The sequence below is a fragment of the Ylistrum balloti genome, unplaced genomic scaffold (genome assembly GCF_031769215.1).
Source record: "Ylistrum balloti isolate Yb309-2 unplaced genomic scaffold, AGI_CSIRO_Ybal_v1 Utg369722, whole genome shotgun sequence".
NCBI lineage: Eukaryota > Metazoa > Mollusca > Bivalvia > Pectinida > Pectinidae > Ylistrum > Ylistrum balloti.
The window spans coordinates 213,060-240,780 of record NW_026781941.1 but is presented as its reverse complement, the minus strand read 5'-3'; the positions used below and the strand labels follow the sequence as shown (position 1 = coordinate 240,780).

At 34.3% G+C, this 27,721-nt stretch overlaps 1 protein-coding gene across 1 annotated transcript in view; it reads right to left on the bottom strand.

Moving 5' to 3' along the window:
• LOC132565409 (formin-like protein) overlaps window positions 1-27,721 on the bottom strand; it is a 56,215-nt gene that overhangs the window by 15,533 nt on the left and 12,961 nt on the right. The window contains exons 2-11 of the mRNA XM_060230050.1: window positions 25,835-25,918; window positions 23,881-23,967; window positions 22,492-22,503; window positions 9,572-9,651; window positions 8,897-8,980; window positions 4,127-4,322; window positions 3,725-3,801; window positions 3,063-3,156; window positions 2,510-2,587; window positions 898-1,008 (exon numbers count right to left, since the gene is read on the bottom strand). Of these exons, the coding sequence (XP_060086033.1) occupies window positions 898-1,008; window positions 2,510-2,587; window positions 3,063-3,156; window positions 3,725-3,801; window positions 4,127-4,322; window positions 8,897-8,980; window positions 9,572-9,651; window positions 22,492-22,503; window positions 23,881-23,967; window positions 25,835-25,918 (903 nt within the window). The remainder of the gene's footprint in view (window positions 1-897; window positions 1,009-2,509; window positions 2,588-3,062; window positions 3,157-3,724; window positions 3,802-4,126; window positions 4,323-8,896; window positions 8,981-9,571; window positions 9,652-22,491; window positions 22,504-23,880; window positions 23,968-25,834; window positions 25,919-27,721) is intronic.

The window sequence follows — 27,721 nt, the reverse complement described above, 5'->3', positions numbered from 1 at the left end:
GTAGGATAAGTTATTGTCACATGCCTGATCTGTTGAGAACAATTCACAATTTGAATCTTTCACAGATGTATGTGTGAAATATTGAAATTGCATATTTGTACACATCAAAGAAGAACTCTTCAGTCTTAAAGATAGCTTTTCTAAACCAGATCACTTGTATAAACCAGATCACTTGTATAAACCAGATCACTTGTATAAACCAGATCACTTGTATAAACCAGATCACTTGTATAAACCAGATCACTTGTATAAACCAGATCACTTGTATAAACCAGATCACTGTATAAACCAGATCACTTGTATAAACCAGATCACTTGTATAAACCAGATCACTGTATAAACCAGATCACTTGTATAAACCAGATCACTTGTATAAACCAGATCACTTGTATAAACCAGATCACTTGTATAAACCAGATCACTTGTATAAACCAGATCACTTGTATAAACCAGATCACTTGTATAAACCAGATCACTTGTATAAACCAGATCACTGTATAAACCAGATCACTTGTATAAACCAGATCACTTGTATAAACCAGATCACTTGTATAAACCAGATCACTTGTATAAACCAGATAACTGTATAAACCAGATCACTTGTATAAACCAGATCACTTGTATAAACCAGATCACTTGTATAAACCAGATCACTTGTATAAACCAGATCACTTGTATAAACCAGATCACTTGTATAAACCAGATCACTTGTATAAACCAGATCACTTGTATAAACCAGATCACTGTATAAACCAGATCACTTGTATAAACCAGATCACTTGTATAAACCAGATCACTTGTATAAACCAGATCACTTGTATAAACCAGATCACTTGTATAAACCAGATCACTTGTATAAAAGCTTCCTATACCATGTAATTGATCAGATCTTTTTACCATTAGATAGTCGTCCAGGCCAATCTGTGTAAACTCATACTGTAGATGTACACGAAAGTTCATGTTCTCCACTGAATGTACCACAATATTCACAAACTGCATACAAGCCACCTGTAAAAGAAACATTCCATTATAATACAAACCAATCTAAATTCGCTGTAAAAGCATAAACCTATATTTTGAAGATTTAATATGCTACTTTTGTTGTAGTTTTGTTTTGGCCTTGTGAAGATTTCCAAGTAGCAGAATAATCTATCAAGCTCTGAGTAACGGTTTCCAGTTACCAACCCTACACTTGTGACTAATCCCATAAGGACAAACTTTATATGTTTTTTTGTTACCAACCCTACATCTGTGACCAATCCCATAAGGACAAACTTTATATGTTTTTTTGAATGTACCAACCAAACTACAAGCCACCTGTGACTAATCCCATAAATTCGGTAAAAGCATAAACTTATATTTTGTTTTTTTTTTGTTGTAACCCTGTTTTGGCCTTGTGAAGATTTCCATAAGGACAAACTTTATATGTTTTTTTGTTACCAACCCTACACTTGTGACTAATCCCATAAGGACAAACTTTATATGTTTTTTTGTTACCAACCCTACATCTGTGACCAATCCCATAAGGACAAACTTTATATGTTTTTTTGTTACCAACCCTACATCTGTGACCAATCCCATAAGGACGCAAAATTTATATGGTTTCCAGTTACCAACCCTACATCTGTGACCAATCCCGTAAGGACAAACTTTATATGGTTTCCAGTTACCAACCCTACACCTGTGACCAATCCCATAAGGATGCAAACTTTATAAAGACTTCTTTGAATTATTTTCAATGAAGTGATTTTGCTGCAAGCTGTGACCCGAGGCCTGTACTACGAGGGTGCCTGTGTTAAGACAACTAATCAAGTTTCTATTTATAGTGATATCACTGTGACCCGAGGCCTGTATTACGAGGGTGCCTGTGTTAAGACAACTAATCAAGTTTCTGTTTATAGTGATATCACTGTGACCCGAGGCCTGTATTACGAGGGTGCCTGTGTTAAGACAACTAATCAAGTTTCTATTTATAGTGATATCACGGTGACCCGAGGCCTGTATTACGAGGGTGCCTGTGTTAAGACAACTAATCAAGTTTCTATTTATAGTGATATCACTGTGACCCGAGGCCTGTATTACGAGGGTGCCTGTGTTAAGACAACTAATCAAGTTTCTATTTATAGTGATATCACTGTGACCCGAGGCCTGTATTACGAGGGTGCCTGTGTTAAGACAACTAATCAAGTTTCTATTTATAGTGATATCACTGTGACCCGAGGCCTGTATTACGAGGGTGCCTGTGTTAAGACAACTAATCAAGTTTCTATTTATAGTGACATCACTGTGACCCGAGGCCTGTATTACGAGGGTGCCTGTGTTAAGACAACTAATCAAGTTTCTATTTATAGTGATATCACGGTGACCTGAGGCCTGTATTAAGAGAATGACCTAATATAAATTTGGTTATACATATGTTTTTTCATATGTTAGCAAATCAATCTTAATGAGGGAATTGATATACAAGATGCAGATCAGGATGAATATGACAGTATTGGTGTAATCTTACCATAAAATCAATATGGAACTCTTCAAAATTCCTGAAATAATCCATCAATGTCTCAAACCTGTGTCTTTCTCCACACACCTGAAACAGTAAGATTGAAATCTATTTGTGATGGTTGCTATCACTATTTCACTTTGTCAACATCCAATGACCTGTGAATTATTGATCAAAAATCTTTGTCAACATTTACTATGGCACTAAAAGTTGGACCCAGGGACAAGAATCTTGAGTTGAATTAAGATTGCCTTCAAGCATTACCTTCAGACTACTTTCCTCAAACAAATGGACTGAAGATGAGCTGGTGGTAGGTCTTAAGAGTAAAATATTTCCTTATCTAAGGTGCTTATGTTTTCCCCCATGGATTTTCCACCAACATACAAAACAACATCAATTTTGTTCTCTTAGCTGTGTCATTGTAAAAGCTCTTTAAAGCTTATGTTCTTCGTCAAACTTGTAAAGAATGCTAAATAAATATTTTCATTTTTCCCAAACATAGATCTGTCAATTTAAGCAAGAGATACTATCATGAAATATGGGTATATCATGGCAGACTTACCTCTTTAAAATTATCAAAGGCAGACAAGATGATCTCATGTCCCCCACTCACTAGACAAACTGCAGCTAGCAGCTCTAGAACCAGTGCCTTTGTCCTGCAATGGAGCTAAAACTAAAAAGGATTTCCTCAGACAAAAAGTCAGGGATTGAAATTGTAAACGTGTAATGTGTTTTATCTTGTTAATCATAAATCATGATGTCAGCTTTGACTCTGTTGCTACACTCACACTCAACAGGCTATATTTAGTGCTCAAATAATGACTTATTCATACCAACTTAAGAATAGTAAGACTTAGTGTTTACAATTAATGACGAAGACAAACAAAACTGAGACTACGATGGTTCAGACTTAGTTCTATTTACAGTCATACAAACCTGAGACTACGGCGGTTCAGACTTAGTTCTATTTACAGTCATACAAACCTGCGACTACGGCGGTTCAGACTTAGTTCTATTTACAGTCATACAAACCTGAGACTACGATGGTTCAGACTTAGTTCTATATACTGTCATACAAACCTGAGACTACGATGGTTCAGACTTAGTTCTATATACTGTCATACAAACCTGAGACTACGGTGGTTCAGACTTAGTTCTATATACTGTCATACAAACCTGAGACTACGGTGGTTCAGACTTAGTTCTATATACTGTCATACAAACCTGAGACTACGGTGGTTCAGACTTAGTGCTATACAGTTGATAGCATGTTTATGGGCTATCACCAGGTTGAAGCCATACTGCAATGGTAAAAAAATTTGCATAAGAGCATTAAATTTCTTTTGAAAATAAGTGAACAAACATTTGGTACTTTCTGCATCAAAAATCAACTGGACACCATTTTCCTTCAGCATACTAACATAAGGAAGTTTCTTTTGAGAAAAGCCATCTATTTCACCTAAAAAGCATGCTAATTCAAAATGTCAAAGAGTAGAAACAGAGAAATCAAACACATTGTTTATGAAGGTTATATCAAATACAGAAAAATAAAAGTATATATAAGTTTTATGTTGGTACATCATATATACAAATTGTAATTAACATAGGTTGTAATTATGAAAGTACCTGATGGTTCATGATAGCTCGTAGACACATGATACACACGTGGACATCATCGCGTGCCTCACCCATGTTCAGTTTGGAAGACTTTAACATTCCCCGCGGAGAACCGATAGTGTTGGATCGCTTCAGTCGGCGAACAGGACTCTTTGCAAGGCCATCCAGACTGGCACTCTTTTCCTTGGTTAACAGCTGTTCTCTCCTGAAAGAAACCAAATTATGATGCTCAGTGATCCAAGTATGTCTAGACATGAGAAATACTTCCCATATACATGACATACACATATCTGAAAATCTACATCATCTACATATTTCAAAATACCGACCGGATCGCCATAATTACAAGATAAATATGAGTAGTAATGAGTTGTCTTTTGTTTTTTAAAATTATTTTTAGGCTATCTATAGCAAATGGAGGATAAATGATTTGTATGGTGTATAAATATTATGATCAGAAATCTGTGAACAAGTAGTTTAGTTTTTAATGATCTACACAAATTTCATGATATCTATATCATAAAATAGAGATGATGGGGCCTATAACGATCTAAATAAACATTGAAATCTGAACATGGTGATTTAGCATTGTATATTGTGAGTCACAAAAAGAGGGAGACCAACACTTACTGTCCCTTATGGTTGGCTAAAATTGATATTACAGGAAAAATGATGACTTCTCCAACTGATAACAACTAGAGGGATAGAAGAAGGCCTACTCCAGTTATTTGATAAAGATATATTTTCTCTGTGGTCTTGGTAGACCTTGCAGGGAAATTACAATCCTAAAGACTCCTACAATAAACAGGGATATTACTTATCTCTTCATCAACAGACATTCTGTGTGTAGTTTAACAGACCTTGTGGGGAGAATTACAACCCTAAAGACTCCTACAATAAACAGGGATATTACTTATCTCTTCATCAACAGATATTCTGTGTGTAGTTTAACAGACCTTGTGGGGAGAATTACAACCCTAAAGACTCCTACAATAAACAGGGATATTACTTATCTCTTCATCAACAGACATTCTGTGTGTAGTTTAACAGACCTTGTGGGGAGAATTACAACCCTAAAGACTCCTACAATAAACAGGGATATTACTTATCTCTTCATCAACAGACATTCTGTGTGTAGTTTAACAGACCTTGTGGGGAGAATTACAACCCTAAAGACTCCTACAATAAACAGGGATATTACTTATCTCTTCATCAACAGACATTCTGTGTGTAGTTTAACAGACCTTGTGGGGAGAATTACAACCCTAAAGACTCCTACAATAAACAGGGATATTACTTATCTCTTCATCAACAGACATTCTGTGTGTAGTAGTTTAACAGACCTTGTGGGGAGAATTACAACCCTAAAGACTCCTACAATAAACAGGGATATTACTTATCTCTTCATCAACAGACATTCTGTGTGTAGTTTAACAGACCTTGTGGGGAGAATTACAACCCTAAAGACTCCTACAATAAACAGGGATATTACTTATCTCTTCATCAACAGACCTTCTGTGTGTAGTTTAACAGACCTTGTGGGGAGAATTACAACCCTAAAGACTCCTACAATAAACAGGGATATTACTTATCTCTTCATCAACAGACATTCTGTGTGTAGTTTAACAGACCTTGTGGGGAGAATTACAACCCTAAAGACTCCTACAATAAACAGGGATATTACTTATCTCTTCATCAACAGACATTCTGTGTGTAGTTTAACAGACCTTGTGGGGAGAATTACAACCCTAAAGACTCCTACAATAAACAGGGATATTACTTATCTCTTCATCAACAGACATTCTGTGTGTAGTTTAACAGACCTTGTGGGGAGAATTACAACCCTAAAGACTCCTACAATAAACAGGGATATTACTTATCTCTTCATCAACAGACATTCTGTGTGTAGTTTAACAGACCTTGTGGGGAGAATTACAACCCTAAAGACTCCTACAATAAACAGGGATATTACTTATCTCTTCATCAACAGACATTCTGTGTGTAGTTTAACAGACCTTGTGGGGAGAATTACAACCCTAAAGACTCCTACAATAAACAGGGATATTACTTATCTCTTCATCAACAGACCTTCTGTGTGTAGTTTAACAGACCTTGTGGGGAGAATTACAACCCTAAAGACTCCTACAATAAACAGGGATATTACTTATCTCTTCATCAACAGACATTCTGTGTGTAGTTTAACAGACCTTGTGGGGAGAATTACAACCCTAAAGACTCCTACAATAAACAGGGATATTACTTATCTCTTCATCAACAGACCTTCTGTGTGTAGTTTAACAGACCTTGTGGGGAGAATTACAACCCTAAAGACTCCTACAATAAACAGGGATATTACTTATCTCTTCATCAACAGACATTCTGTGTGTAGTTTAACAGACCTTGTGGGGAGAATTACAACCCTAAAGACTCCTACAATAAACAGGGATATTACTTATCTCTTCATCAACAGACATTCTGTGTGTAGTTTAACAGACCTTGTGGGGAGAATTACAACCCTAAAGACTCCTACAATAAACAGGGATATTACTTATCTCTTCATCAACAGACATTCTGTGTGTAGTTTAACAGACCTTGTGGGGAGAATTACAACCCTAAAGACTCCTACAATAAACAGGGATATTACTTATCTCTTCATCAACAGACATTCTGTGTGTAGTTTAACAGACCTTGTGGGGAGAATTACAACCCTAAAGACTCCTACAATAAACAGGGATATTACTTATCTCTTCATCAACAGACATTCTGTGTGTAGTTTAACAGACCTTGTGGGGAGAATTACAACCCTAAAGACTCCTACAATAAACAGGGATATTACTTATCTCTTCATCAACAGACCTTCTGTGTGTAGTTTAACAGACCTTGTGGGGAGAATTACAACCCTAAAGACTCCTACAATAAACAGGGATATTACTTATCTCTTCATCAACAGACATTCTGTGTGTAGTTTAACAGACCTTGTGGGGAGAATTACAACCCTAAAGACTCCTACAATAAACAGGGATATTACTTATCTCTTCATCAACAGACCTTCTGTGTGTAGTTTAACAGACCTTGTGGGGAGAATTACAACCCTAAAGACTCCTACAATAAACAGGGATATTACTTATCTCTTCATCAACAGACATTCTGTGTGTAGTTTAACAGACCTTGTGGGGAGAATTACAACCCTAAAGACTCCTACAATAAACAGGGATATTACTTATCTCTTCATCAACAGACCTTCTGTGTGTAGTTTAACAGACCTTGTGGGGAGAATTACAACCCTAAAGACTCCTACAATAAACAGGGATATTACTTATCTCTTCATCAACAGACATTCTGTGTGTAGTTTAACAGACCTTGTGGGGAGAATTACAACCCTAAAGACTCCTACAATAAACAGGGATATTACTTATCTCTTCATCAACAGACATTCTGTGTGTAGTTTAACAGACCTTGTGGGGAGAATTACAACCCTAAAGACTCCTACAATAAACAGGGATATTACTTATCTCTTCATCAACAGACATTCTGTGTGTAGTTTAACAGACCTTGTGGGGAGAATTACAACCCTAAAGACTCCTACAATAAACAGGGATATTACTTATCTCTTCATCAACAGACCTTCTGTGTGTAGTTTAACAGACCTTGTGGGGAGGATTACAACCCTAAAGACTCCTACAATAAACAGGGATATTACTTATCTCTTCATCAACAGACCTTCTGTGTGTAGTTTAACAGACCTTGTGTGTGTAGAGAATTACAACCCTAAAGACTCCTACAATAAACAGGGATATTACTTATCTCTTCATCAACAGACATTCTGTGTGTAGTTTAACAGACCTTGTGGGGAGAATTACAACCCTAAAGACTCCTACAATAAACAGGGATATTACTTATCTCTTCATCAACAGACATTCTGTGTGTAGTTTAACAGACCTTGTGGGGAGAATTACAACCCTAAAGACTCCTACAATAAACAGGGATATTACTTATCTCTTCATCAACAGACATTCTGTGTGTAGTTTAACAGACCTTGTGGGGAGAATTACAATCCTAAAGACTCCTACAATAAACAGGGATATTACTTATCTCTTCATCAACAGACATTCTGTGTGTAGTTTAACAGACCTTGTGGGGAGGATTACAATCTGAAAGACTCCTACAATAAACAGGGATATTACTTATCTCTTCATCAACAGACCTTCTGTGTGTAGTTTAACAGACCTTGTGGGGAGAATTACAACCCTAAAGACTCCTACAATAAACAGGGATATTACTTATCTCTTCATCAACAGACATTCTGTGTGTAGTTTAACAGACCTTGTGGGGAGAATTACAACCCTAAAGACTCCTACAATAAACAGGGATATTACTTATCTCTTCATCAACAGACATTCTGTGTGTAGTTTAACAGACCTTGTGGGGAGGATTACAATCTGAAAGGCTTACAATATACACAGATATTATCTCATCTCTAAAGTGATTCTCTGTGATTGAAGACCTTGTGGGGATCATCATTAACCTGAAAATTGTAACAAAATACATGGCAAGCCTAGACATAAACCTCATCATGATTTTTCATTGAGACAGATCTTGTGTGGTTTCATCAGACATTGTGGGGAAAATGAATGTTCCTTACAAGACTGTCACAATATGATCATGCTACTGAGAAGGAGATTTCTCAAGGTAAACTCTCTGTTAACCTCTCTAATATATCAGACCTTGTGGGAAAAATGATTATTTCTAAGATGACTACAATGTGACCGTGCTACTCACCTCATCATGACTTGTGTAAAGGACAAATAATCTACCAGTACATCTAACCCTTGGTTGTCTTCATTGAGAAACTCTCGTACCCATCTGTGTAACACAAGGACATATATGCACAGGTTGTAAATATGTATGAAAAAATATCAAATTCAATCCACAGACCTTCAAACTGCCATTAACATTCCATTTTATTGGATAAAAGTTTGTGTTGTATATATAATCAAGTTTATTTTCTATATCGAAATACTGCTTCGTTTTGTTTTTATCATGCTTATACCATGAAATAATCAAACTACATATATGTAAAACCTAAGTACATATCTCTAAAGCACCAAAGGAAGTCAAATGATGGAAGTTTAAGTGCTGCTCAACTTCAAACTATGATTGTTTTAGCATTTGGGTAACTAATATAACATAATATTCTTGATTAAAGCAAAAGTTTCTAGAGAAAACAAATAGTTTTCACAAATTAAGGACTTTCCACGGGCAAGGAGAAGATTTTAACTCATATAAACCTCTGGTGATAAGCCCACTCCTGGTAATAAGCCTATCAACATGGATAACAGTTTTAGATGAAATTGCAAGAAATTCTGTATCTTTTTCATGTAATATGCCCATCCCTGAAAGTCTTTGAATCAGAGCTATTTCTCAGCATGGTGGCATGGTAGATTTCTAACTCACTCAATGTGGTTTGTACGAAGAGAGATCTCCAGGTCCCTTAGTACCTGTGTTGAGGTATTGTCTCCCATCATCTTCCTCTTCTGTAAACAATAACAAAATGTGAGTTAGGGATCTGAATCACAACACTACATCACTGTTGTCTGTTGCTTAGGTCAATAATATCAGGAAACATTTGACAATTTTGTTTTAATGTGATCAGAATCAGGATGATGGAAATTAGGACTTTTTTTTAGCATTCTTCATTAACATTAATTATATTGATCAGGATTAAACTGTACCAGGAACAAGATTTATCAAATAGCTTTATGTATCCCACAATTATGAGCAAGACTGGAAAACATTTTACAAGTGACCAAGACAACAATTAAAAGCCCAATTGGCCTGTATAACTCACCAAGTAGTCATGATCAATGCTTTTTTCATAAAATATGTACAAATACCTTTGACCTTAAAAAATGGGCCAAATTCAAATTTCCTTAAGTAACTTTGAAAACAAGCATGCTTTAAATCAACACTAGACATATAAATATTGCTCATCTTCTCCGATAGACTTCTATTAATATAATTTGTCATGCTTTCATTTTTCATCTGTTGCCTTGAATATAAAGGTCAAGGTCATTCATTTCTGTACACTTTATTGGGTGCCATCCCTGAAACAACCCAAAATATGTTTCAAAATCTTTTGGTTCATCAGATGAAAATTGTTTGACTGCTTGGGCAAATTTGACCCCAGTGACCTTTAAAAAAGGACAATGTCATTTTATTTTTGCATTATTTATTTGTCTACATCCTAGAGTAAGAGGTTCTTTAGAAGTCTTTCAAAGAAGAGTTGACAGTAGCAGGCGGGGAGGTGCTACATGGCCTATGATCATGAATGGACAGACGACTGGTGCTGTGGCACCACAGATGCTCACTTAGCCCTTTGATTTGGGCAAAGTGAGCTCAAAATGTGATGCAAGCATATAAAATCAATATTTTTATTTTAATCATCTTGTACAAAGTAGAACTCCTTTGAAGTAACACAAAACAAATCTAAATTTCTCATAAAATGTTGAAAAATTCAGCTTTATAAATAAACCAAAAGGACATGAACAACACAAAAATGACATTAAAGTTTAAAGGAAAAAGACATTACAAGTAGGACTTCTATCTGAACACCAGGAAAACAACAGACAACACACACAATCAAGTAATGATTATAACAACACAATTACACTCGGATCATTTGTATTTACCAATAAAAGCTAAATAGCAAAAGCTTATCATCAGTCATGCATTTCAGCTACACGTATATGGCATATAGGAAATTAAGATAAATGAATGTTCCTGGGCTACTTAAATATATGTATGTGAAGGAATTAGGAAAAAACTGGGTAAGTATATGCATATAAGAACAACTTTTATGTTGATGATATATATCTTCAGTTATTTTAAATAATATATGTTTTGATATTCTAATGTATAAGATTGATAAACACACACTTTATCCTGTAGTGACAGCTGTATTTTAGCATGTGTGTGGTAATTGACAGAATTACTCTCTGAATTTACTTACATTCTTACATTTAGAAATACGAATACATGTTGAAATAAGCCATTTTTCATGCTGTAATTAACTTGTTGATCTATGAAAATTCATAAAATCGCTGTTATATCAGATGAAGTTTGGAACTATACTTCCCTGCGGAGCAATTACTTTGGCGTCCATCATCAGGCAAAATTCAGCGTAACGTCAACATAAGGTAAACACAGATTGAACAACAAATCTGTTTAAGTTTCAATAGTCTGATTTTCAATCAATGTTGCAGGATAAATAGAATACATGGTCAATGTCTTAAAATATAAGTTGTATTTTGGGGAGCCACTTTTGTCCTTCTGTCCCAAGCCAAAATATGGCTTAAATTTTAAGACAATGACCATGTATTCTCTCTATTTGTATTGGTAACTTGAGAGAAGCTAAATAGGTTAGTGTCAAATATTCCACTTACTGTAATACCCATCAGTCATAGATATTGAATGACATACATGTATTGTATTGTAATAAACAGTGATATGACTGACTTATCAGTGAAAAATTGTCCTGTCAGGATCTAATTTTGCAAATATGAGTTCTCTTTTTGTTATATGATAAATAGAATCTTATACTTGTGTTCAATGGTAACAAAATTTAACCCATCCAATAATATGACTCTCTCCAAAAAGCTGGTTATCTATCATATTATTAGAGAAGTCTGATAAAATCAAATTACATGGATACTAATATTTTCTATAGACAGAATATGTCTATCCTCTTCCTCTCACCTTCTCCTACTCTTCAATCCCATCCCAAATATTCATAGCCATGAAGTGTACTGTAACCATTATCCTAAGCTCCAAAATATCCATTAATCAGGGGCATATTCTAAAGATGTTAAAGCTCAGTTACTGTGTTATTAATATAAACATCTATTAAGATTTAAGTGAAATATATTGTACACAGGTTTTTTTTACATTGGATCTACAGCTGTCTGTACATATGTAATACACAGGTATATGGACAAGGAGCATTACAATGCAAGTATTGTTTAACCAAATACATTGATTATGGAACAGATTTGATAGGTGTACAGGGGTGACAGTCTGTTATATAACATATACCTAACACTATGTCTAATCTCAGAAGTTCCGGAGATGGAAGGGTCTGTTTGTAGGACGTATATACCCCTGCAGTAGTGTCTCCATCCTATAAGACACTTCTCTGTGGTAGTGTCTCATTCCTATAAGACACATCTCTAGTAGCGTCTCATGAGACACCTCTCTGTAGTAGTGTCTCATTCCTATAAGACACATCTCTGTAGTAGTGTCTCATTCCTATAAGACACATCTCTAGTAGTGTCTCATGAGACACATCTCTGTAGTAGTGTCTCATTCCTTGAGACAAGTTCATACTATTTGTTTAAGTAGAACAAAAGTTTGTCTCTATGCTGCACAGCTTGTCTCAGTCATATTATAAGGTGTTACTGTGTAGCTAGCAAGACTTGTCAGGTCCCTATGGTTTGTGTCAGTCATACAGGGCGTGTCCCTGTGGTCCAATCTGTCAAGAATAACATGCTGCAAACATAGTTTAGGTTTTTGTAGTACAATCTTCTCAGTAGAAAAGAGGTTATAGACACACCAGGAAAACACTGCTCCTGTTTCCTGAGGATCACACGTTTCCATATCTTATAGTCCTAACCTTTGTCCAGTGTACAAGTGTTCTGGCAAGGATTTGGATTAAAGATGGTGTACATCTGTTTGAATCACTACTACAGAAAAGTTGGCACGATTTTAAAGTCTGTTGAATGTTTGAGATTTTATAATACTTATACATACAACAAAACATGCACAATGCACAGTTATCTCTAGAGAGAAAATCATGCATCCTAACATATCCTCTCGGTAAAGATATACAACTCCCTGCCATACATATAAGCTTGTCTACACAGTAGCACTATTGTGGTCAACACTTACAGTACACAGGGTTGTATATATATGTGATAGGGGTGTTGAAATACACAGATATAAGTATACAGACCCCCATCTACAAGGTTTATTTCAGAAAAATGTGAAAAACACATGGTTTTTTCCCACCAATGGCAACCTTTAAGAGGTTTACTTGAACTCAGAGAGGAATCCCTCAGTAGTACACCATAAAATGGGCCTTCCAACGACTAGCTCCATTAAGTGAGGAGAAGGTGAAACCCAACACCTGTATATTGTCAGGTTTGGTGTAGAGACAACCCATGTTATATAGCAACCGTAGCAACAAGGAACATTCCAGTCTCCCGTTTTCCCATCATGCAAATTAAAAAATATTTCCTACAAAAAAATATAAATTTCTATGATAACAAAAATGAGCATTAGAGACTATTTTAAATGTGTACAGTGATATTACTAAAAATTTATGAAGTTGTACAATCAATATTAGAAGTTCACACACTGGTGTTGCAGCTCATCTATCGCTAACACAATACAAAGATCAATTACAAAATCTGTGTAAAACACATAAGGATCAATTGTAAAATGATTTCATTCTAACTAGAGTTAACATTAACTTAGGCCATTTTTTATGTCATAGTGAAAACAATATGGATCCATGAGAAATTTTAGTGCTGATATAACTCCAGACTGGCTACAGCTACAAACTTATTTTTATAAAGAAATATCCAGCTGTATTTATAAAGTAGCTGACATCCCTTGCATAGTTGAAAACCCAAGAACAGATATACATACATGTGCATTGTATCCAAGAACACTTATAAAACAAGATTTTATTGGTTATTTATATATTGTATGGACAGAGCTTTAATATCTTGTATACAGACTTAGGGTTACTATCTTTATTGGAATCTGTAGCTGTTTCTCACACTCCATACAGTAACATTTGTAGGACTTTTTAAAATCAAGTCCAGAACATAAATTCCAAAATTTTCATGAGCCCAAATACTAAGAGATATGGACAAAGAGTCACACAGAAAGAAAAAAACAAGGATTTCAATTTTTGAGACTCAAAATTCACTGCCATATACATAGCTTATAATCAGGACTAGTATTAAACCTATGGGCTTCATATTTATTGTATTGTGAATTTCAATTCTAGAAGATTATGTATGCATGACAGCTTAATTTGAATTTATATTTTCTTGTCTAAAACCTTGATTTGCTTGTTATTTTGTCTTGCATGGCTAACACACACACACACATATATATATATGCTAAGCCATAATGTGAACTTTGTGACCTTTCATTTCTACATGTCTTCTTAACCTCCATGAGGTGCACATGGGGCATGTATCACATGATTATGATTACAGAAGTACTACATCACCAATCAGAAAGTGTTGAAGCCTTTGTGGGCGATATCAAAGTTTAGAAAACCTTAAAAATAAGAGAGTTTGATAAAAAAAACTCCTTATCAATTCCAAAGATCTGTATCTATAAATTTATTAAACATGTAATTCCGAAATCGACTTACTGTAAAAACAGGGTGTGGTTAAATACTAATTCTGCTCTTAACATATTGAATTTATCCTCAAAATCAATCTGATTGAAAAACAGATCATGATTATTTACAGTAAATTCAGATCTGTATTTTAATCAGATTGTCATCAAAATGTACTATTGACTCAAAGCATTATATTTAAGTTCCATCAAATAATTTCAAACAGGTTTAAAGAGTTCAAAAGATGAACATTAATATTTCTAAAAATGTATAATCTGATACAGCATCAATTATATGCTTACAATTCTAAATATACGGTATGTATGCTTAATATTTTTGAACAGTTATAGTTAAACCATCGTTAACTACAAAGGTAGAAAAAGCCCAGACAGTAATTATGAATATGATTTGACCTTTGACATCACCTTGAAACCTGATTAGGATTAACAACCTACATGGCATGAGTATGTCCATGAAGTTTTATTTTGCTGTGGTTCAGCAGAATAAGGATGTTATTACCTCGACATGCATGACAGTTAAATAAATTCATCTTTAAACTCCTGACCTTCACCTTGGTTTTGCACCGAAATGTCCTGACATATAATTACACACATATAATGCATGTTACAAACAAATTATTATTCTTGTTAATGGTACTGGGTCAAACATAAGATAAAATCTAACAGAACCCACAAAGTACTTACTATACACCTTACTTAATTTATTGGGCTATATTATTAAGCAGAAAATCAGAGAAGCAGTCTTGCTTGTGCCAAGCTTGATAACCAAGAAGGCGTTAAATCACCAGCAAAAAGAATGTGTATGCTATCACTGTAACTCTATTGTATAACAGGTTTGGATGGGACTACCAGTAGGTGCTGGAGTGCAAATGAAATCTAACAGCTAAACTCAAAGGGCGGGTCCAGCATCTGTACTTTTTTAAGTTAATCTATGTACTGTTTGTACACACACACACACACACACACACACATATATATATGGCAAAGCGACAGGAACACAACAGAGACAGCACAGATGTAGTTTTGGGCTTCACCAGACAACAGGGTAATTTCAACATCTGTAATATGTGAAGTGATACAACATAACAGATGCACAGACAATATGCTCAAGTACACAGACCAAACTTATTTTGTTTTCTGTTTCCAATCACTGACCACAGTCCTCACAGATAATAAAATTTACTTTCTGTCTATAACAAATGACCAGAGTACTAGTCCTGTATGCCTAGAACCACCACACATCCTTATAAAGATTATAAGGCCGGTACACATAAAACCTAAGGAACTATTAATCCAAGATCCTTAGAATTATACACAACAGATTTTATTTATACACTCAAATTCCTACAATTATATACCACAACTTCTTAGAATAGATCTACAGAATAATACAGCAGAGATCCCTACAACCATACACCATAGAACCTTACAACCATATACCATAGAACCTTACAACCATACACCATAGAACCTTACAACCATACACCATAGATCCTTACAATCATACACCATAGAACCTTACAACCATACACCACAGAACCTTACAACCATACACCATAGAACCTTACAACCATACACCATAGAACCTTACAACCATACACCATAGATCCTTACAACCATACACCATAGAACCTTACAACCATACACCATAGAACCTTACAATCATACACCATAGAACCTTACAACCATACACCATAGAACCTTACAATCATACACCATAGAACCTTACAACCATACACCATAGAACCTTACAACCATACACCATAGAACCTTACAACCATACACCATAGAACCTTACAATCATACATCATAGATCCTTACAATCATACATCACAGATCCTTACAACCATACACCACAGAACCTTACAATCATACACCATAGATCCTTAGAGTTATATACCATAGATCCTTATAGTTATATACCATAGATCCTTAGAGTTATATACAACATAGATCCTTAGTTATATACCATAGATCTTTAGAGTTATATATACCATAGATCTTTAGAGTTATATACACCATAGATACTTACAGTTATATACCACAGATCCTTAGATCCTTATAGTTATATACACCATAGATCCTTAGAGTTATATACCATAGATCCTTAGAGTTATATACCATAGATCCTTAGAGTTATATACCATAGCTCCTTAGAGTTATATACCATAGATCCTTAGAGTTATATACAACATAGATCCTTAGTTATATACCATAGATCCTTAGAGTTATATATACCATAGATCTTTAGAGTTATATACACCATAGATACTTAGAGTTATATACCATAGATCCTTAGAGTTATATATACCATAGATCCTTAGAGTTATATACCATAGATCCTTAGAGTTATATACCATAGATCCTTAGAGTTATGTATAACATAAATCCTTAAAGTTATATACCATAGATCCTTAGAGTTATATACCATAGATCCTTAGAGTTATATACCATAGATCCTTAGAGTTATACACCATAGATCCTTAGAGTTATGTACAACATAGTTCCTTAGAGTTATATACCATAGATCCTTAGAGTTATGTACAACATAGATCCTTAGAGTTATAAACCATAGATCCTTAGAGTTATATACCATAGATCCTTAGAGTTATGTACAACATAGTTCCTTAGAGTTATATACCATAGATCCTTAGAGTTATATACCATAGATCCTTAGAGTTATACACCATAGATCCTTAGAGTTATATACCATAGATCCTTAGAGTTATATACCATAGATCCTTAGAGTTATACACCATAGATCCTTAGAGTTATATACCATAGATCCTTAGAGTTATATACCATAGATCCTTAGAGTTATACACCATAGATCCTTAGAGTTATATACCATAGATCCTTAGAGTTATATATACCATAGATCCTTAGAGTTATATACCATAGATCCATAGTGTTATACACAATAGTTCCTTAGAGTTATATACCATAGATCCTTAGAGTTATATACCATAGATCCTTAGAGTTATACACCATAGATCCTTAGAGTTATGTACAACATAGATCCTTAGAGTTATATACCATAGATCCTTAGAGTTATATACCATAGATCCTTAGAGTTATATACCATAGATCCTTAGATATACCATAGTTATTATACACCATAGATCCTTAGAGTTATGTACATACATAGATTATATACTTCCTTAGAGTTATGTTATATACCATTATATACCATAGATCCTTAGAGTTATACCATAGATCCTTAGAGTTATACACCATAGATCCTTATTATATACCATAGATCCTTAGAGTTATATACCATAGATCCTTAGAGTTATGTACAACATAGATCCTTAGAGTTATATACCATAGATCCTTAGAGTTATATACCATAGATCCTTAGAGTTATATACCATAGATCCTTAGAGTTATACACAATAGATCCTTAGAGTTATATACCATAGATCCTTAGAGTTATATACCATAGATCCTTAGAGTTATATACCATAGATCCTTAGAGTTATATACCATAGATCCTTAGAGTTATATACCATAGATCCTTAGAGTTATATACCATAGATCCTTAGAAATAAACACCATACATCTGTAGAATTTTACACCACAGTTCCTAATCCTCATTCCTCATCATACATTGCAGATTGTAACAAGAGGCCCAGAGTATTTGTATCGCTCACCTGGATCTTAATGACCAACAGTACTATATCTGTGCATATATTCCACATTTAACACATTTGACTACTGTGACCTTGACTATGGGTCAATGTCATTTCTTTTTGCAAACTTTGTTGGGCTTCATCAAAGGAACCTTCCAGCCATATATAATGATTCAAGGCCTTCCGGTATTTTGGAAGAAGTCGTTTAAAGGTTTCAACACATTTGACCTCTGTAACCTTGAATATGGTTGATCCAACATTGTAAATGACATATACATTTTCTTCATATTGATTTGTGATTCCACAGTGTTATATTTCTTTTGCAATAAATCATGGGCCAATATTTAACTAATTTCTAAATGCCAGGGGTGTTTTACAGGACAATTCCACAGTGTTATATTTCTTTTGCAATAAATCATGGGCCAATATTTAACTAATTTCTAAATGCCAGGGGTGTTTTACAGGACAATTACGTATTTTTTTCAATTCTACAGAACACAAATATGTGGGTCTTTTATACATATTTTCATATATGTTATATATCTATATATAATACTTTATATATGTATCTTTGTGGGTCCTTCACCTTGGCTACTTATCAGACATTGGCTTATAAACATAGTAAATCTATGCAAGGTAATTTGCCAAATACAGCCCCAAAACTTTACAAAAATATACAATACAAACAATGGAGTTAATTGTAAATACCTGTACTAATAAAATCACCAAGTTGGACATCATACGCTGTCCCTACACGTTCATTAAACATGCATACAGGGGGTGGGGCTTTATAACTAAATGTAATCATTACATGGCAATATATGTACAACATCAAAAACGGGGAAATGCAGAAAATAAAATCGGGTCGGAAAATGAAATCTAAAACAGCAAAATCTAGCATTATTAAATATTTTGCAACTGAAACGAAAACAACGACCAAGCTAGTGGCATAACAACAAATTGTATGGAAACAGTCTGCACATGATGATCATGTGACAAGCGTGGTTCCTTACACCTACACTATCTATTATACCACACTGTAGAGGAAGGACAACCACAGGTAAGAAAACACAGGCCGCTCCGTGCTGAAATGGCAAACAGTCACATGATCAATGTCATCCAGCCATTGTCATGTCTAATACATTCAACAAGGAAAAATTAATTTGTCTGTATGGATAACATTAATTAGTTCAACTGGATTTTGATTTACATGTATATAATAAAAAAAAAATGTTAATGTATAGAAATGTATATATACTGCATTGGTAGCATATTCATGCCCAGGCGTCATATTTATACAAACATATACTATATATTGTTTCAACTAAAAGATGGCCATTAGCTCCAACCAGTTTCAAAAATATCTTGGCACCTTTTTTAAGGCTTTATTGGTTGCTCTATGTAAAAGAAAAAGAAAAAAAAAATCAAATGAAACATAGTTCCACTCAGCACTCTAATGAAATTTTATTACACAACTCTTTTTCTCATGGCTGGTTGGTCAATGGTTTTCCATTATTTAGTCTTTAATACTTAGAGATAAGGGGTTTCTAGGTTTTACCTTTGCCTCAAAGATTAGTCAAAATGAATAGCTGTGAGTAACTTTACACTTAACTGATGATTTTTGTATGAACAATGGCTTTACCATATCTTTTTTTCCTTTATCATAAATTTTAATCATGTGCCAAGGTTATGTTCAGCCTTTCTTGAAATCAAACTCTGTCAATTTTCCTCTGAATTTCTCTTGCTGGTGTACATGGAAAATTTAGAGCTCTCAAGTGATAACAGCATAATTACTTTCATGCGTTAAAATTTTAACAGCAAAGTGTTGCCTAAGATCAGCAGGAACCCATTTTTAATAAACTTGATATCAAATTTAAAGTACATGTCAAAAGATGGCCAATCCAGAACTGAAAACTACCCAAACACTGTTCTCCTTGTTAGCATAAAAACATATGCTTAATGAGTGGGCTATTTTTGGCTGAGGTATGAACCTGGTTCTAAAATAACTTAAATAAAGCTGGTAACCTTACAAGAGAAATGTTTTAAAAAAACACAGGGAAATGTAATGGAACAAAGAAAGATAAAAACAAGGGGGAAAACAAGACTTTACATTTATATCCACTTAGAGAATGAGTACAAAACCAGCGTTTATCAGGTGACTTCAGTGTAGCTGTTAGCTGGTCATGAGCTGTTACTAGCTTCAATATCATAGGTACTAACTTCATTATGTAATTGTATATTAGCACAGAGATCAAGTCTCTTACAAACCTTGAATTTCAAATTTTTTCAACATGGAAAAAATCCAGACTTACAGAATATATCTTGTGCCATGACAATCATCAGAGACTGAAATTATTTTAAATATTCACATGGATTTATTGTAATTTTTACCTTTTCACAAAAATATATGATACTGAATCAATGAGGTCTATCAATGTCTAAAGCATTTATTGAGCAGTTAACAATCATGTGTAGGTCTGCAAATCTGAAGGGCCTTTTTTTCAAATTTCCATTTTCAGAACAACATAAATTCAGCAACAGGTACAGCCTCAAAACAAAGTTACTGTACATATAACAATTTGATTGACTTAAAATTTTAAGTAAATGTATAAAAATGAATGTTCTCACCTGCCTTTACACACATTGTGTTTTAGTAATGTGTAGATTTTCTTATGTATAGGTGATGTATGTGTGTGTTAAGCCTTCCACATGTGTTGCCTTAGTAACATGTATTGTTTTAGAAACATGTGTTGCCTTAGAAACATGTGTAGTCTTTATCATACAGAGTGACCTGTGTATGTGTGTTAACCTTCCACACATGCTTACATACACACATACACCAAGTGACAATACTGAACAAACACACACACATACACACACACCAAACATGCCATCCAACATCTACATCAGAATTCTCACTTCATTACCTCTACACAACAACCAAGGAGCTAATTGTATATAGGGATTAACTTTTACTTTCCAGTCTACTTGTTCAAGTCCTTTTAGGAAATACACATTCCAGATTACTATCAAAACTTAACTTATAAAACTTTATAAATTAGTGAAATAGTAGCAGAAACAAATTGTCCAGTTTTTATCTGCAAATAAGACATAAAATGGACCATGGAAATTCAAACGTGCAAAATATTTCCTGTGAAACAAGAGAAAAAGGAAAGCAGATGATGTAGACCATAATCTGTTTCATATTGAAGCTCCATGTTGTGAACTTTGTAACTTCAGCATCAATTATCATCAATGGTGACCTTGTTCGTTCATTAAATCTTGATGAACTTTTTTAAGGACTTACTGCATTGTTAATAGCAGAAATATAAAGACAGTTGAGGCTCAGTGATATAGAGTAATACAGCGGGAGACCTTAGAATATAGAGCAATATTACAGAAGAGAAAACATCCCTCATGAAATATGGCAAGATTAAAACAGATGAAGCAGCTGTGGAAATGCAAGCATATACAGTAATATTACAGTAGATGGGAAACAAGTACACAGCAATATCACAGCAGACCCAAGTATACACAGCAATATTACAGCTGACCCAAGTATACACAGCAATATTACAGCAGACCCAAGTATACACAGCAATATTACAGCTGAAGAGGATATACAACGGTATTACAGCAGAGAAGACCCAAGTATACACAGTAATATTACAGCTGAAGAGGATATACAACGGTATTACAGCAGAGAAGACCCAAGTATACACAGTAATATTACAGCTGAAGAGGATATACAACAGTATTACAGCAGAGAAGACCCAAGTATACACAGTAATATTACAGCTGAAGAGGATATACAACGGTATTACAGCAGAGAAGACCCAAGTATACACAGTAATATTACAGCTGAAGAGGATATACAACAGTATTACAGCAGAGAAGACCCAAGTATACACAGTAATATTACAGCTGAAGAGGATATACAACGGTATTACAGCAGAGGATCTCCAAGAATATTACAGCAGACACAAAGAATGAAAGGTTGAACCTTTTTATATGTAGAACAAGAACAAGCTGTATCCAATAATTCAAATAAGAGCCATTTATAATACAGATGTCAGAATCAATATATCATAGTTACAGCAGACAGTGATTACAGCAAGCTTTTATTTATATTTTATATAGAACCATAACCATTATAATAAATAGCAGCATTTAGTACTGTATATTACATAGCAGATATATACCGGTACACTAGATATGTATTCCTTAAGCCATATATATGTTTATCAAAAATAATATGGTGTTGGGTAACAACTAAACCGTCACCCAGTACAGAAAAAAAATATTAACCTTGAGTGTTTTCTGTAATAAGAACAAGTAACAAAACATTTTAATAGTTATATATGTAGATGAATGTGAAATATTTGACAAAAAAACAACTTATTTAAGTGGTAACTGTACACTGCACTTATGTGGTAAGTGAACACATCCTTCATATTATGACGATTAGGACTTCCATAAATAATCACAATTGATAATGTCATTAAAAATATGTTAACTTAATAAATGAAAAATATTTAATAATTCAGAATTACTTCAATTATTTTCATTCATTAACTTTAATCCTTTAACATTAAACTTGATTCCATTTAAAACTTATCATATGATGATTAATTACTGCAAGGCCTATATTAAAAAAACTTTAGTGCCACACCCCTTTAAAGAGCCTAACTCAATTTACTTCACAAGTGTATATAAATAACACATGGGCAAACCCCATTAATTACTTTTAGACATGAACAACCAAAAACTGTGTGTACATAAAGATTACACAAGTCCTAATAATATTGCCCTGTCAAAACAATACATCATCTTACATAAAACATATGACCATATTGAGAACCAATTATTTTCAGGACAGTAACTTTGAATTGTTTTCCCTGAAAACTGTCATTAAACTAAGTCTAGGATCCGGTAGTAATTTTCATGGATAATCCTAAGCTGGAAAGTCCATGTACTGTATGGGTAGAAAATGATTTTCAGGACTACTGTATACCCACATATTTTTGTCATCTCATATTAATTTCACCCTCTGAGGATTGTTTAAAGGGGTTACATCAAGCCTCACAATAACAGCTAAATCAAACGGGGTTGAAAGTTTACCTATATACAGTAGTCAATTTAGAAAGGAATCATATTTTGGAAACCCTTGAAAATTTACTTTTCTAAATCTAAGAGTATCCCACTTAAGAGAAAATATAAGTTTGAAGGAATTTTCCCTTTTTTGTGATATAAATATTGAATGAAGAAAATGACTTATCAGGTATATTTATAGTATACTGCTTTAAAGGTTTGATTAAGACCAGTTGTGTATCTAAGATAGCATGAAGTTTTCTAATCAAAATCATATCTATCATTTATCTTGTAAAAACTTTTTACTTTGGACTTACATTACCAACAAATAAGATAATTACATGAAAATTGTAAAATTATTTAAAATATTAATGTGTTATAGCAGTCGTTAGGTGTAAATCAAATCTGCAGAGCAAAATTAATAAAAAACAAAATATTGAAATTAAAGATTTGAGGGAAAATGGCAAAACATTTGAAACCAATGTCTTAAGAAACATGAAATAACAAGGATTAGCACATAAGTCAAGGGTGAGTACAGGAAAATAAAATGAGAACTGGACAACGGTCAAGACTGACCACTGATCATGATAAGGTATTTATACGTACCCGTGAGCTACGACTGGCACGTGGGTCCAGATAGGTCCGCAGACGGTCCAGGTATACGTGAGGCGGATCTTTTGCATGAACTCGTTCCTGTGACACATGTTATTAACTTATTGAAGTCTTTGACCTGATTATGACCTAGGACCAGTATGCTATTGTTGTAAATAAGATTTATATATATATATATATATATGTCATCACTGCACAGCGTACAAAACATCAATCAGCACAATTACATTAACACCAAATTTTCTCATAAGTAATTGTATTACATTGGAACTTCTCCAAACTGATCATTGATGGGACATGAATGTTTGGCTGGTTTAGGGAGGTTTCGGTTTATAAAAGTAAAGCAAGTTGACCAATGGAAAAAATGTTTAGGTAAAGTAAGACTTGTATGCTATATGCGACGTCGAAGTTGGTCAAAAAGAAATCTGCACATTGCCCAGTGATCCGAGAAGAAACATTTAACATGGCTCATCATAGTCCCGGTCGGATGGTCGGCTTGTCTACCGTTATCTACCGTATATATGATAAAAAGGTGTTGGTTGATTAGTATAAAAAACTACCTTTTAAAACAATTTATATTTCGTACATGTTGAAATAACATTACTTACTTGAACTGATGGTCTCTTTCAATATCGTTTCAATTAAATAACATCATTGGAGATAACTATCGTCTTTCAGATTATAAGCCTTTTCCTCGTAAGTCAGACTTATATAGCAGTACAGCTTATACGTGGACAAAAAAAATCTGCAGAATTTTTAGCTATTATGTGAATGAAAAAAAATTTAAAAAACCTGGCAGAATGAAAAAAAAATTGTAGCATACCCGTACGCAACAGTACTGCTTTTTTAATGAGTACCTTCCCACCACGTGCAAGATTGCAATAGAAATAATGTTTCATGGATTTAGTTAATCAAACCTTCAATACAAATCACGATAATATCTTCTCGACTATTGTGGCTACTTCACAGAAACTACAGAAGGCATAGGGAGAAGTTTACAACAATCTACTGCACCCTAGAATCAATGGGCTATTGGGTGGTAGGTCAAATTCTAGGATGACCGCCATGCTTGCTTAAGACATGAATGGCTTTGTGTAAACTACAAGAAATAATGTTGGACTATAAGAATCAATCAACTCTGGTCAACATAACGGTTACTACATTGAAAGAAAGGGTGCAGCTAATACCTGGATCAAGTAGAAAAAAAAGGATAAAAATTGGCTCTGCAGCTTATGTAACAGTGTTCTAACCCATAAAATCTGGTATATATTATGTTTATTATAGTCATCCTGATGTGGGAAGGTATTGTATACAAAGCCTACCCATGGCAGGTGTACATTCTGTGGGGCAAAGCTTATAACTGTTACCAAACGTGTTAATTTCAGTCTGCTGGTCAGAACTCAGGTCTTGATTGTTCAGGCCAGTTTTCAGAAGTGATGTTCAGTATATATTAATCATTTTGGACACATAATTGGTTTGGTTTTTCGGAATGAAGAGAGATCGGTATTGGTAATGTTTTTATAACAACAATATAGAGGACATCATAAGGTACATCACCATTTCCTTTCATTTTATTGGTGATTGGTCTGGGAATGGATCAGTTTGGGGCAGTTCCACCGTATTGAGTTTTTCCTCCCATATCTTAAGTTTTGCACTTTTGCCACAAGATTGTTTATGATTAATGACTATAAAACTGGAAAATTTTAAATGAGAAATTTCAAAAGAGTTTCTTTCTTCATTTCCAGTCCTTCAAAGGCAAAAATGTGATCTAGAGTTCTCTTTTTATGCAAAATTACTTGGTCCCAATGTAAGGGTGTTCATTTAAGAGAGCATCTATATAGGCTAATGTGTTATGACTTTTCTTGTCTAGTACATCGTGTTAGGGATTTATATATATACAATGAAAATACCTCAACAATAAACACACCATACAATTCACTATAAATACCTGGTCACAAATCAGGTCCCATTTCTTTTCATCATCGTAGTTCTTGAGTACTTTAGCTTTGTCCGGTGGCAGGTCCATAGAAGCCTGTATATATAAGAAAAAGTATTATTACTATACTGTCCTAGAATATAGATCTTGGACACGTTGTACAAGTTTCTATTTTTACAATGTTTGACTGATTGCTCTAGCAAGTGTAAGTTTTTTTTCTACTTGACACCTACTTTTCTACATTTTCGGGGTGTCATCTTTTGACAAAGATATTGGCGTCACGATAATTGTTCAATGTAGTCACTAATTACATTAGTGTTAAACAGCATAGGAAGCACGCTGTAAATGACCATTGTAAACACTTGGTAACGACAAATTACGCATCACTTAATTAGCATTTCTTTCACGTCTTGCCATAACATTGTGCTCATACCTTGAGGTCCCAACTCTGTATACATATTACAAGAGATCAGTATAAACAGACCACAGGATTTGGCTTGTGAATTGTCGAAGAGAAACATTGTTTTACTTAACAATTCGTTAAGATAATTGCATCAAGACTATCTCAATAATTATAACAGCTAGAGACATTTTAACAAATATTGATCCATATTAAGTCTCAATCCATACACCACAAAAAGAAATGTCATTATTAATGTCCGCCATTGCACAAGTATTTAACACAGTTTGTGTGTCATGATAGTTAAGGTGACGAAGAACAAAAAAAAAAAATCCTTAACAGTCAAGTTGCCCAACATGTATTGCAGTACACTAAGTGTTGAAAAAAATAATCATACCATAATTGACATATTTGTTTTTCAGGAAATGCCATTACTGCAAATTAAAGATGCTTTTGAATGAACTCTTTGTTGTAATTTCGAGCATTATAAGCTATAAGCTATAGTTCCAACTCAAACTTATTTTCACAAGCATCATTTCACATTATTCGAACAGGTTCAACAATATTTATTTAATTTTGTACTGATTAACTGCAGGTTTACTGTACTTCTCCAGTGTTACATCATCCGAAGAGTAATAATACATCACAGAGATGGCAATAGGAGTAACTCTGTTCTGTCGTAATAACAAGGCAAATCTTTCTTAAGAGCTTCATACAGATTACTGTAGCACTGTAGAGTCATATACTTACATTCTAGAAAACATTAATTCCCAAGCATCTAAAACATGTTGAATGATGTGATGACTAAAAGGCATCTAAATGGCTAGATAGAGGCACATCCAGATTACTTATGGCTAGATAGTGGCACATCCAGATTACTGATGAGTAGATAGTGGCACATCCAGATTAATGATGGCTAGATAGTGGCACATCCAGATTACTGATGACTAGATAGTGGCACATTGAGATTAATGATGGCTAGATAGTGGCACATCCAGATTAATGATGGCTAGATAGTGGCACATCCAATTTTCTGATGGTTAATAGAGGCACATCCAGATTAATGATGGCTAGATAGTGGCACATCCAAATTACTGATGGCTAGATAGTGGCACATCCAGATTAATGATGGCTAGATAGTGGCACATCCAGATTAATGATGGCTAGATAGTGGCACATCCAGATTATTGATGGCTAGATAGTGGCACATCCAGATTAATGATAGCTAGATAGTGGCACATCCAGATTAATGATGGCTAGATGGTGGCACATCCAGATTACTGATGGCTAGATAGTGGCACATCCAAATTACTAATAGCTCGAAAGTAACACAACCAGATTTTTTGGTGGATCAAAAGACAGTAACAAAACCATATGTACAGTGGATACAGTAGATTATTGACGACTAGATATCTGGACAACCAGTTTACTGTTAACTAGATATCTGGACAACCAGTTTACTGTTAACTAGATATCTGGACAACTAGTTTACTGATAAC